General features: G+C 41.4%; 1 protein-coding gene across 1 annotated transcript in view; it reads right to left on the bottom strand.

The window, feature by feature from the left end:
- The window catches only part of ADGRA3 (adhesion G protein-coupled receptor A3), a 399,594-nt gene that overhangs the window by 30,837 nt on the left and 355,396 nt on the right, over positions 1-13,361 (bottom strand). Inside the window, exon 16 of the mRNA XM_085642355.1 lies at positions 9,847-9,970. Coding sequence (XP_085498481.1) covers positions 9,847-9,970 — 124 coding nt within the window. The remainder of the gene's footprint in view (positions 1-9,846; positions 9,971-13,361) is intronic.

The raw sequence follows: 13,361 nt of genomic DNA, 5'->3' as shown, positions 1-13,361 counted from the left end.
GCTAACTCGATCCCTCCTCCCCCGGCACTTGATGGCACTCAGTGTCAGTCCTTAGCGGATTACTTCATAGATAAAGTTGATCTTATCTATGAAAATTTCACTACACCTCTAGGTACTATGTACACTGCCCTTGACATAGTCCAAAAATTGGAAAACAATGACACTGATGCAGTAGTCACTACTTGGCAGCCCTTAGACGCCATTTCTTTCCTCTCCTGTTTAAATAGTGTGAGATCGGGCTCCCCACAGGACGCTCTCCCGGCCAAAATATTAAAACAATTAGACCCCCTCACTCATCCCCCCATCATTAAATTACTCAACGCTTCTCTGAGCGAGGCCCATGTCCCACAACCTTGGAAACACGCCATGGTTGTACCGTTATTAAAAAAACAGGGTGCAGATCCTTCAAATCCTGCTAACTTTCGCCCTATATCTTTGTTGCCAATTTTCTCAAAGATATTGGAGAGACATATAAATTCTCAGCTCTCCAAACTGGTTGAAAACACTGGATTTCTCCATCCTTCTCAGTCGGGCTTTCGGCCTAGGCACTCAACCGAGACAGCCCTCCTGGGGGTGACAGAGAGTCTTAGGCACGGTGTCGATCAGGGAAACACCATGGCGCTCATCCTGCTGGATTTGAGCGCAGCTTTCGACACCGTGTCACATTCCATCCTCATTGACTCTCTGAAATCTCTAGGTGTGGCAGGCCAGGCCTTGGCCTGGCTGGCGTCTTTCCTTAGTGACCGAAGCTTCCAAGTGTTTTCTTCTAAAGCTGCCTCCGCCATTTGTCCATCCACCCGCGGCGTCCCCCAGGGCTCAATTCTTAGCCCTTTATTATTTAACATTTATGTTAAACCCTTGGCAACCATAGTCGAACAAGCTGGGCTAACCCTGTTTTCCTACGCAGATGACACCCAGATTGTCTTCTCCTTGTCAGGGAGAGACGTAAACAACATCTCCGCACTCAAGTCGGGCCTCACTCTTGTGGCCGACTGGATGCGGAGAAATTGTCTCAAGCTGAATGGGGAGAAGACCGAGGTGGTCATTCTGGGACAGAACAAACATCTTTGGGGTCCTCGCCATTGGCCCATCGAACTGGGAAATGCGCCTACACCATCTACTGCAGTTCGCAACCTGGGCGTCATTATTGACGACAGGCTAACTATGAGACAACAGGCTACTAAGGTCTCAGCCATCTGCTTTTCAACCTTGCGATGGCTTCACAAGATTTTGTGGATGCTCCCCCTCTCCTCTCGCAGAACTGTAGTCCAGGCACTTGTAACATCACGCCTGGACTATGGCAACATTCTCTATTTGGGCGCAGATAAAGCTACTATACATGTGCTGCAGGTGGTGCAAAATGCGGCCGCGCGCCTGCTAAAGAATGTCCCCAGACGCACCTCAGCCACTGCCGCTTTGCGTGACCTCCATTGGTTGAGCATCCCAGAACGCGTTAATTTCAAGGCACTCTGCTATATGTTCAAGGCTAAGCAGGGTAGCGCCCCAGTATATGTTCAGGGGCTGGTAAAACCCTATAGACCCCTGCGCTCATTAAGGTCATCGGACATTGGCAATTTCACAGTACCAAGATGGAAGCTGGCAAAAATGGGAGGCCGCTCCTTTTCCACTCTTGGTCCTAAATACTGGAACTCCCTCCCATTGGCATTAAAATCCGAGACCAACTTACTCCGCTTCCGTAAGGCTTTGAAGACCCTGCTCTTTACTAAGCGTGACCAATAGTCGGCAGAGGCCTTAAGTCAAGGTGACATTCTCTTTTCTTCTACAGTCTATCCCTGGTGCCGGGAAACCCATTGTGGGTAGCTGTGCGCGGTACAAGCTTAAATAAATAAAAAAAAAAAAAAAAAAAAATTTATCAAATGGATGACGTCATACAAACCTATACACTGTATAATACAATGTTCCCAAGAAAGGTACATATAAACAGTTACAAGATCGGTAATGGACCGAAGATATGACAACGGTGAGCTGGCAACAGCCACATGGTACTGCATAAAAGAATTGAGGGAGTAGAAGATATCACACACCCAAGAAAAATAAAAGCAATCAGACATAAAAAGGAAAACAGCAGGTGAAACAGAACCGCGCTAGAATAAAGAAATGAAGACCGGGACTGTAAAAAGATGAAGTTGAACAAAGGGCACCACAGGGAAGGCCTATAGAAATAATCTTTCTTTAAGATGGAGACTAGTTTTCAGACAGAAAAGGAGACCTGGCTGAAGCAGCGGGTAAAATACAGAGTAAATAGTTGTGGAAGATCAAAAACTATAAATTGAGGTCCATAACCAAGTTTCAGTATAAGAACTGAACAACAGATGAAGTGGCAGTGCATACAGCATAACAAGTGAGGAGGCCATATAAGAAATGTCTCAATAAAAAACAGTGAGAGGTGTGGTGGATAGCGCACTCTGTTTGGAAACTTTTTCCATAATGGTATGCGTGCACGGTTACTATTATGCCTACGGAGCACATATTAGATATATACAAAAAGTGGCCTGGACCCGTGAAGGTGACTAGGACTGCAACCAGCACTGCTTATGATGGTTCAAACATACAGTTCAATTTATTACAATTTTAGCACATGGTATTATACACAAGTTCAAACATATGTATCTTATAAATGAAATTTTCAATACAAAAACTTAATTGTACAATGTTGGTAAATCTTTCACATTGCAAAATTCTTAAAGTGCCGTATAGTAGTTACGGTACTTGTACCCAATGCATTTCGGGACTTAAAGTCCCTTCTTCAGGGGTTTTCTGCAAGAAAAGGAGAAGGAGACTGTTTTCACATGAATGCACCTTAGGTATTTGTTAATACTGGAAAAACACTAATGTGAAATGTACATGCTTCGTGCACCCTTCACCATGTGATGCTATTCGAAAAAAATGGTTTATTTAACGCACTTACAGAGAACAGTTCCAAGAGAGAGCGAAGTGTATAGTTTCTGTGAAATTAGAAAACAAAATCACGCTAGTAAAACTGTCAGTCCTCTTTCAGTTTCCCTGTCCATACTCCTGACTTCCTGCTTACATCCGTTATATACATGAAACAGCGTTAACTCCAACTGTATACGCGTCCTTTCCGGGAGATCACCTACAAGTTAAGACTGCACCCGTTACGGGTAAGCTTAAACCGACGTTATCGACCTCATTCTTGTTTTCACATCCTTACTGTGACAGTTTTACTAGCGCGATTTTGTTTTCTAATTTCACAGAAACTATACACTTCGCTCTCTAAACAACTCTTCTTAGATCCACGGTCGAAATACTTCAACTTCAGGCGGTGAGCATAGCATTTCAGTTTTATCACGTTCATCAGCCTCTTTTTCACACGCAGCTATAATCCTGGCTCTAATGTATTTTCACAGACATGCATCCCAGCGAGCTTCTCTCGGACAGTCTCTATGTGAATTACGCACATTTAGCAGGTACTTCATTTCTACCCCAATTATGTGGCCCGTCTTGTCACAGTGTTTTCATTCTCATATCTTCATGGATTAGAATTTGGTTGTCCTTTGTTTTTCACAGAGGACATCATGCTTTGGAACAGTGCGTTAAATAAACCATTTTTTTCTAATAGCATCACATGGTGAAGGGTGCACGAAGCATGTACATTTCACATTCGTGTTTTTCCAGTATTAACAAATACCTAAGGTGCATTTATGTGAAAACAGTCTCCTTCTCCTTTTCTTGCAGAAAACCCCTGACGAAGGGACTTTAAGTCCCGAAATGCATTGGGTACAAGTACCGTAACTACTATACGGCACTTTAAGAATTTTGCAATGTGAATGATTTACCAACATTGTACAATTAAGTTTTTGTACTGAAAATTTCATTTATAAGATACATATGTTTGAACTTGTGTACAATATCATGTGCTAAAATTGTAATAAATTGAACTGTATGTTTGAACCATCATAAGCAGTGCTGGTTGCAGTCCTAGTCAATAAAAAACAGGACACCAAATGGCGAGAAGGTGTTATCTAAACACAGCAACAAACCTTTAGTTAACCATGAACATGGAGGAGAAATAACAATATAGGAAGAGGAGGAAGGTAGAGAGGCAGAAAAGAAAACCCACAAGCAAAATAAAATCTCCAGTTTCTGCAGGACACCCTGTGCCCAGTAAATAATTACTCTGCCAGGTAAACAATTTCTGTGGCATCATGAGTGGGGATTCTGGCATCACTCAAGATCGTAATTTTCCATACTAATAAGTTCAAGGGATAACAAACCCCAAGGGGTTGGAACCTTATCCGTGCTTGCGTGAAATAAATAAAACTCTCCGGAAAAGAATACAAAAGTATCACAAATCCTCCTAACAAACTAAACCCAAGAAAGCATTGTCAAGGAACATATGTTCGAGAAGAACTGTAGGAGAAAAACAGCCATAAACCCCTAAGAGGGGTAGAAGGCAAGATCTGAAGAACAATCAGTTCAGTAACTAAATGTTGCGGTTGGAGTCAGAAGCGGCATGAAAATGTTTCCAACAAAGTACAAAAACATTTTCCAAAAGTGAAAAGCAACAATAGCTTTTTGCATGATAGAAGCAGATCAAAATCAGTCCATACACTGTCACTGAAGAGAAAGAGTCGGCATAGTAGTCCACCCATGCTAAGATATGGACAAGGTACTTCCACAAGGAACAGTGAGGGTGATAGAAATGATAGAGCCCTTGTTGACATTGCACAGTAAGAGCTAGCTCAAGGAGTGCTAGCGCCAAAAAAAGACTAAAGAAGGAATACTACCTAGGCCAGGATCGAGCAATGTGCCCTAGGCTAAGAATTATACCCTCTGCCCTAGAACTCAAGAAATCAAGGACTCTATACCCCGTACAAGTTCAGTACAGGAGGAAAAGAGATGACAGTATAGCAAAAAAAGGTTTAAAATTCTGCTCCAAACTGTCTGTCCCGAAAACAGTGTAAGCAGAATCAGCACGAGTACCAGACAGATGTTGACCAAGGTGGATTGAACAGCCTCCTAAAAACCAGAGGTGCGTAGCCAGGCAAGCTGGCGAAGTGCCACTGAAAGAGTCATGGACATCCAGAAAAAAGCACACTGTTGTGTAGACAAAAATGTCGAGATGGGCGACTCTCCGGATCCACACTGAAAGCACGGAAAGGAGGAAACTGACGTCAGCGCATCAGAGGAGGGCTTAGATGGACTCTGAAAACGTCACATCTGGTGGACGATGTCGCTATGGAGTCCCTCGGCACCCTCTATCACCACAGAGAGGCACGGTTGTAAAATATTTTATGGATCCAGTCTGGCACCGGGGGATAATTCAAGGGTAAGGAATCTGCGGCTAGATGTCTCTCTAGCAGATGCATTTTCTGGGGTACCTTAGGGTTCTTCGTTATCTCCTCTACATTCAATGTAAAAACATGGCTAACCAGCATGAATATAACACAGTTGCTGATTCAATTTGATAAAATGCGGCGCTTTACTATGAAAACCTCAATGTCTGTCTGACATCCCAAAGTGGATGAGTAGCAACGTCTTAAAACTGAAGCGGTAGAAGGCTGAAATGCTTCTAGATGGTCATAACAAACAGTAGAAGCAAGAATCCACCTGGCTCGCAGATAACTATTAGGCTCTCCAAAACTTTCCCTCTATAGTAAATACACAGTCACCTAGACTGAAAACCTTACAATGGAAGCACAAATCATCTCCGACAGTTTATCACGCTTCCACACTGAGGATTCTAGGAAAGAAGCACATGCTAAAGTTATTTCAGCAGGTCAGCTCAAATGCACTGACCACTGTAATGGAGTGTATCCTAATCTCACTGAACCAGCCTGATAATTGCAGTAGGTACATGTTTAGCAGTAAGGAAAACAAGACAGCTCAGAAAACATGAGCACATATCAGAGGGCAAAGGAAAGCTACATTGGCCCCCTATCAAGCAAAGGCTACAATTCAAAACACCTACTTAATATAGTTCTACTATGGGAATGAAAAATATTAGAAACAGATTGGTGAATATGTGACTGTTCACCCTCTATACTCTAGCTCATATCTCATGTAAATGCCCATGTTCAGAGTTTAACTGTATGGGTGGCCGGTCCTTACGATACTTAGGCCCCAAACTGTAGAGGCTGATCTCTCATTAGCTATCCACAGTTGGTACTATAACTTTTGTCAGAAATTGGATTATTATTTGGGGTGGGTGACTACCTGCCTCAAGTAATAATCACAGCTCTTGTCAAGGTGAACCCTCAACATGTAAAGTACTTGTGCAGTAACAAAACAGTAACTAAGTCAAAACACAAAGCATTAAAATCCCAAGCCGAATCCAAAAGAGGACTATTTAATTAACAAAATGAAAAAAAAACTCAATAAGGGGAACCGGAGATACGATAAAATGAAAAGCAGAGGTCCATTGGCTGCTCTCCTTTATGTATTAATAAATGGGGGGGGGGGGGACAGCACATGTTCTACTTTTAAATAAAACCATTTCCAGTTTGGGAATACAAAAATAGAGATAGAGGACTGTTGCCCTTTGCATGCTTCAGTCCTTGAATTTGCAGCCAGTCACAGGGGGTTCACAAACTACAACGTGCCTACAAATCACAACTCAGACCTCCGTTTCCTCAAACAATCTTGGATAAACTGAGTAAAGACACCTATCACAAACTCCCTTGCTTCCAGAAGTTTCTCAACGTTTTACCTTGAACATAAGACAAAGATAGCCCTACATTGAATTACAGAGATAAATTTGAATGCAAATAGATTTAAACACAAGTGTTAACTTTAAGTAACTGGTGGTAGATTTAAAAGCTTGTCCATCGATTTCTCCATGAATCATCATATATCAGCATCTGGAATGTGAGGCAGAAATTGTACATATTCATCGATGTAATCCAAACAAAATCGTGCCTCACAGAGGTGAAACTTCATCATTGGGTTGACCACTCAGATACTTGGAAAAATGCCTTCTAATTGTTTATAAATGACAATGGCCAAACTCAGTAGGACAATAGCCTGTATAATGCCAGGTCAAAATGTGATTTCTTCTAAGCCTGATCTCTGAAGCTCTGCACTCTACAAAACAAGAACCCTGTTAGTGTTAACTAGTAGCACCCTCTCCAGAGTCTATTTACGATCAACATGAAGAAACTGGGCTAACCTGGCCAATAGGGGGAAAAAGATGAGAAAAGTAGTCCATCTACTCCTGTGAATGGCGCGAGAAACTACATGTCTCAGAACGATACAGAAGATTCTATCCTAATGCATCAATGTAGGATCAACAGTGAGGGACAAGCCCAATATAAGAAACACATTGGCATGATCGGATGGACTAAGGCTAGTTCGCACAATCATTCTGTCAAAATTATCACATTTTCAACTACTGGTAGATGTTCATGCTGCTGTTAATGTTGTATAGCAACTGTTGAGTTAGGTTAAAGTTGGGCTCCTACTTTGGGACTGAATTTTAAAGTAAATCCACTGACCAGTTTATGATACAGGCTCTGCACTATAAGCCTGTAATGCTTAAAATCCACATATCAATGACTGACTTTTGTACACTTACATCCAACATTCATTTCGGGAAGGTCTAATCAATCAATAATTGTTGACTGCAAGAATCACTATCTGTTCACGAGATGAGCAGTGACAATAGAAAGAATAAGAGTGTCAATGTGAAGAATTTGTGTCCAGGAATTTTAACGCATAGACTCCAGGGAATAAAGATAATTATCAGGACAGTTATGCAAAAATTGACAAAATAAATCCAGCCAGTAATGAAACTGGTGATTGGTAAGAAACTGTTCTTGCCACATTGTGAAACAGAGCACCTCTCTGGGAAACCTCAATGGCAAAATAGGAAACTATCACAACTCATGGTTCTCAGGAAATATAAAATATACGTGGGTCAAAGTTAGTTAGGCAGGAAGGTCTTCGAGGACAGACCATACAGAGGCTAAATTGATGGAGCTCAAACAAGCTTGTAAGCTGTGTAAGAAAACTATAATCGAAGCCAAGAAACAGTGACTGTCTGTCAAAGTCAATAATGTTGAAAGATCTTTTAAATTCTAAAAGAGCTTGCGATTCTTTTTCTCTAGTGATGTAGAACGATTTAGTAAAAGTAAATTTTTAGTAAAAATCCACCTTAAAAGTGGATTTACTCCTCTCAACAGGTTAATGAGCATATGCTGTCGTGAAGTTAATGGGGTCTGTGCAGAAACTCTCCCATTTTTACATGTTCACGTTTAAAGATTACATCTTTTTTAGACTATGACTTTTAGCACATTTACTTGTGTGCTTTCATGTGATAGTGTACTCAGAAACTGTTTTGCTTACAAATACATTTCTTTGACGGCACATTATCATACCATTAAACATTTTGTCCAAGTACACTGCGTAAACAGCCCTTGCAATTTTGTTGTCTGTTCAGAGACAGCTCCAACTTGGTAAAATCAACAATGACAGCCGGATCTGAACTCAGGCACAGTGCGAATGGATCCAATTTTCATTATATAAACTGCCCCAAACCTTTGTTCAGCAGAGGAGCATTTCCATAGATTGTTGCGGCCACTACGTGCCTAAATTCCAGCCCAGCTGAATCTCATCACTATCCTTAGAGGGACGGTTGCCTGTTCTACACCAGACAGCTTTCCGGATGAAACACACAGGTAAATAGGGAGTTAGACTACTCCAGGGTATCTGGCAGAACCGTCTAAGGTAGGCAGTGCTAGGTAGGTGTACAATTATATGCATTCATATAATCAATGCAATAATCAATGGTTGAATCCATCTTTTTCACAATTTTTGTATGGCTGGTTACAATGCTCTGTTTCCTTCTACTACTCATGGCAGCACACGTATTTTACTCTAGCTTCAATGAATGTTTGGAATGCCAATTTGTGCATTTCTTATGTTTCTCTTTGGACATTCCCTACTTAACAACTAAAGGGTAGATGTGTGTCCACGATTTCCTTGGGGGGGAATTAGGGTTGCCATGTTCTGAGGTTGCAGACACCATCAGGTACCCTGTGAGGTGAGGTGTAGGGGTCCAGATGGTGCACTGTGAGCTAGCGAGAAACACCTGGCTAGCCTTCATGCTTGAAAAAAAGTAGTACATGCATCATTTTTGTAATGAGAAAGACTTATTGGGCCACACTTAATAAATCAACACAATCAACAAATGGGACGTTCCTTTGCCTTGATAATACCATTCCAGGCCACCACCAGTGCTTTTGAGAAGGGCCAGAGCAATTACCTATTTTTGGTTTAGAACTACAGCAGAACATTCATAAGTCATTAGCAGAACTCACATGCTTGTCAAAATAATAACCAACAGGCAACCGCTGCACATAATGCTGCCTTCAGTCTTTGTTCTCCCTTTCCACACATGTACGATATATTTATTTTATAAGTTTATTTATCATAATGCCACAAAGCACTATATTCAAGGCAAAGGGCACAATATGCATGTATGGAAAGCAATTAAGTATATATTGCACCATAATTTTGAAAAGCTTTCATATTTGGTTAAAAAACACAGGACTATATGGTGGTATAACTAATCAGTGCCAGGACTTAGTATATGGCGCACAACATGCTTCCAAAATCAGAACTCTGAGTTTTAAAACATTCTTGAAAAATGTAACACTTTAAGCACTCAGCTGGCATAACAAACAATCTACACAACAGACCTATTGCTGAATGATCACAGTAGAATATATATATTTCACACTGAAAAACACCTTAATTGATTTTTTGTTAATTGCAGCACATTCACAAAAATGAATACCCCGGTTACACACGTTTTGCCAAATTGACCTTCCATAATTGTATGCATTACTTCAAATTCTCACTTACAGCTTGGCAGATGCTGCTGTGCTTGACTTGAGTCACACCGCTGACAAACACGACACAGGTCAGGAAAATATGAAAGGAAAGGTTGACCAACATGTGCCAACTTTTAAGACTAATCCTGATCAATCTGGAAAAAAAGAAACACAGAAATGTATAATTTATGGAATACTGCTAAATTTCCTTCCAACAAAAAAAGCGAAAACAACCATGTGGTTCCTGGACTTTGCTTCAGATTATTGAAAGTGGATCCTTATGCCAATCACAAAACTAGTATTTAAAGATGGAATGGTACAAATGTTAATAGAAATGCAAGCAATGCACAAAAATGAATCAAATACGGACTTAAGTGGTTGTCTCCATGAATAGCTTATCCTATGCTGTTTATGTGTGTTTTAAAAAACTGCAAACGGTTGTGTGCCTTACCAACATTACCCCTTGTACTCCATTTAAATAGCATTTACACTTTAATCTCTATCTCAAAATCTCATCAATCAATGATATACATAAACTCAAAGCCTGCATCAAATAAATCTAAACATGCAAGTGCTACACCCCATGAAGACGGAACTCCTGTTTGCCAACAAAACCAAATATTCTTGGATTCTGACATGACTTTCCAACTTGGGTTTCATTACACCCCACTTGACAGAAAAGGCCAAATCTCTCAGATTCATCTTTGACTCAAACCTCTCAAAGAACATTGTCAAAAATAACAAAACAGCCTGGTTGCAGTTCTCTCCTGAATGAATAAACCTTTTCTCCCAGGAGAACACTTCAGAATGACAGTTCAAGCCCTAGTCCTCTCTCATCTAAATATAGGCACAGCCCTGCTCTACCTTGCTCCTATGAAAGGCATCCCTTCACACTGCAGTACGGCTCATCAAGGGGCTGAGAGTACTCTCTCCACATTACCGTCCCACTAAGGGATCTACACAGGCTCCCCTGAAGGGGTCATCTTTAAGATCAGCTGCAGCCCTAACAAGGCCCTCTATACTCATATACGACCTGTCTATCTAGCTAACACACAGAAGTTAGTTACTGGTAGCAGTTTTGCAGCTTTAAGAATTTAATACATTCTCATTCAGCACATTATTCTGCTATCTGTAGGTCAGGAAATGCTCTTTGTTAGCCTTTAAGTCTTTACTCTTGTTTTTTCCTTGTTCTCGGCTGCGTCGAGTCATCAACTATTTAGACTCCTGCCCCATCCTTAAATGACATCAGACGTAATCCCGGGAAACCCCCTTGACACAGTCGCCATCAGTAGGTTCTTATGTCCCCCCTTGTATGGTTTCTCCTTCTTGTACATTATTGTTTCCTCTTCTGGAAATTTGTCTGGGGAGGAGGGAGAGTTGCATGTTAATCCAGAAAATTCTTCAAACTGCAAAACAACTCCTACCAGTAAGTAACCTTTTAATTTTTCAGCATTAATCTTTTCAGGATTTACATGCTGTGCATTTATTTTGTTGCTGTATCCCCTTCACTTGGGATACTGGGATTGCCAGGTCTAAATGGCAAACTGTTTTGACACTGCTTCTCCTAAACCTCCTTATTGGCTTGAATATACACACAGTAATGCGTTTTGAAGGTGTGTACGGAAGACTATGTGGCTGCCATGAAGATGTCATTTAAGGAAATATTTGATAGGATGGCAAGTGTGGCTCCCTTCTTCCTTTTTAAATGGTCCCTCTGTCTCTCATGCTGTTGTGTGAAAGTCCTGAATTATTACCCTTTGTAACTAGGGAGCCTTTGCCTGCGTATGCAAAGAAAATTTAAAATTGTTTGTGTCTTTTGTAAGTAATTCATAATTGCCTTATTCACATCCAGTGTATGTGCAGCTCTCTCAGCCTGTGTTTTGAGTTGTTGGAATAATGCAGGTAGGTGAATAGTTTGGTTAATAGGAAAATGCAATAACACTTTTCACATAAACTGTGGATTTGTTCACATCACTACTTTCACTTGTGTATTTGTAGACATGGCTCCTGTGTTGTAAGGGCCTGGTTTCCGCTAACTCTCCTTAATGATGTGAAAGCAACTGGGACAACTGTTTTCAGGGCTGGATACTGGAGTTGCGCAGTATGCATAGATTCAAAAGGTGCTTTTATAAGTTGCATCAGCTCTAGGTTGAGATTCTACATAGGTGATGCCTTCCAGGAACTGTTTTATGACTGGCGTGGTGCAGAAAACTTCTTCCTGTTACTCCTCTTGTATATGCAACTATGCCCGCCAAGTGCACCTTAGGTGAAACGCATGACCGCTTTGCATCGAACATCTGACCTGGGTACACGATTACTGTAGTCTCTTGTGCGCAGCTTGTCCTAAGGCCTTTCCTTGGCAGCGTATGAATCTGTTCCACTTGGCAGTGTCATTCACACAAAAGGAGATAGGAGGAATGCTTGCAAATAGTCTAATTACTTGTCAGTGTAAACCTTTCTTATGGTTGGCCGCCGGGCTTCCTTAAGAACCTTCATGGTCCTTGGAAGGAAGCAGGTCTAAAGGATCTCGGGAATTAAGCTGCCAGGATCAAGTTAGCTAGTTCCGGATGGAATACTGGACGTTCCTGTGTTGTTAGTAAGTTGTGATGTACTGAGAGCTTCATCACTCAATTGTGTGCCATTTACACTAGATCAATGAACAATGTCCGTCTAGCCCACTGAGGGGCAACTGAGGTTAGTCTTGTGTTTGCTTTGCTTAACAATTCATGGCATAATTGGGATTGGAGGAAAGAGTACATAAAAACCCCACACCATTCTATTGACAGGGCATTTGCAAACGTCCTTTGATAGGGGTATGTGGAGGTGAAGCAATAACATTTTCAATTTTTTCTGGATTGCAAACAAATAATCTGTGTAGTGTGCCCCACCTTTTAAAAAAGGTTTAACACCAACTTGTGTATGGTGTTTCTTTGTCGGATTGGTCTGTCTGCTTCTGCGGTCTGTATTCCTTGGTAGGTGTATCACTACTTGCATTATCCTCTTTTCTGGAGTCCACTTCCATTTATCCAGTGCTTGGTTGGATAGGACGCATCATCTTGAACCCCTTTTTGTTGAGAAAGAATATGGTGGGTGTATTTGGACCGCCATTCCTTCCACATATCTGGAAGGCTTTTAGGACAAAGAAAACTGTTGAGTCCCAAAACATTTATGTGCTGTACTACTACTTTCGGACTTCATAGATCCCCCAATTACTCAACCTTTCCATGTGAACTCCCAACCCGGAGAGGAAGGAGTCTGTTGTAATGATTACTGGGAGAAATAGGTAGTTTGAACTGTCTGCGCACTGTAACGTTGTTTGTATTCCACGGCTAGAGGAGAAGCTATCACCTTCTGTGCTCTGTTCGCTAACCACTAGATCCTCCCAGCTGCCGGCTGCTTGTGACCATTGCTGCTAAAGCCACTCCAGGAGTAAACTCATGCAGGCCTCATCTGGGCGATTAAGGAAATGCATGATGCCATCAGGCCAATCATTTTCCCCATTGTTCTCACTGTCAGACATTGCCCCTTCTGGAAGAGGTGAGCTTG

The sequence above is a fragment of the Triturus cristatus genome, chromosome 2_2, assembly GCF_964204655.1.
Source record: "Triturus cristatus chromosome 2_2, aTriCri1.1, whole genome shotgun sequence".
NCBI lineage: Eukaryota > Metazoa > Chordata > Amphibia > Caudata > Salamandridae > Triturus > Triturus cristatus.
This window is presented reverse-complemented; position numbering and strand designations above follow the sequence as displayed.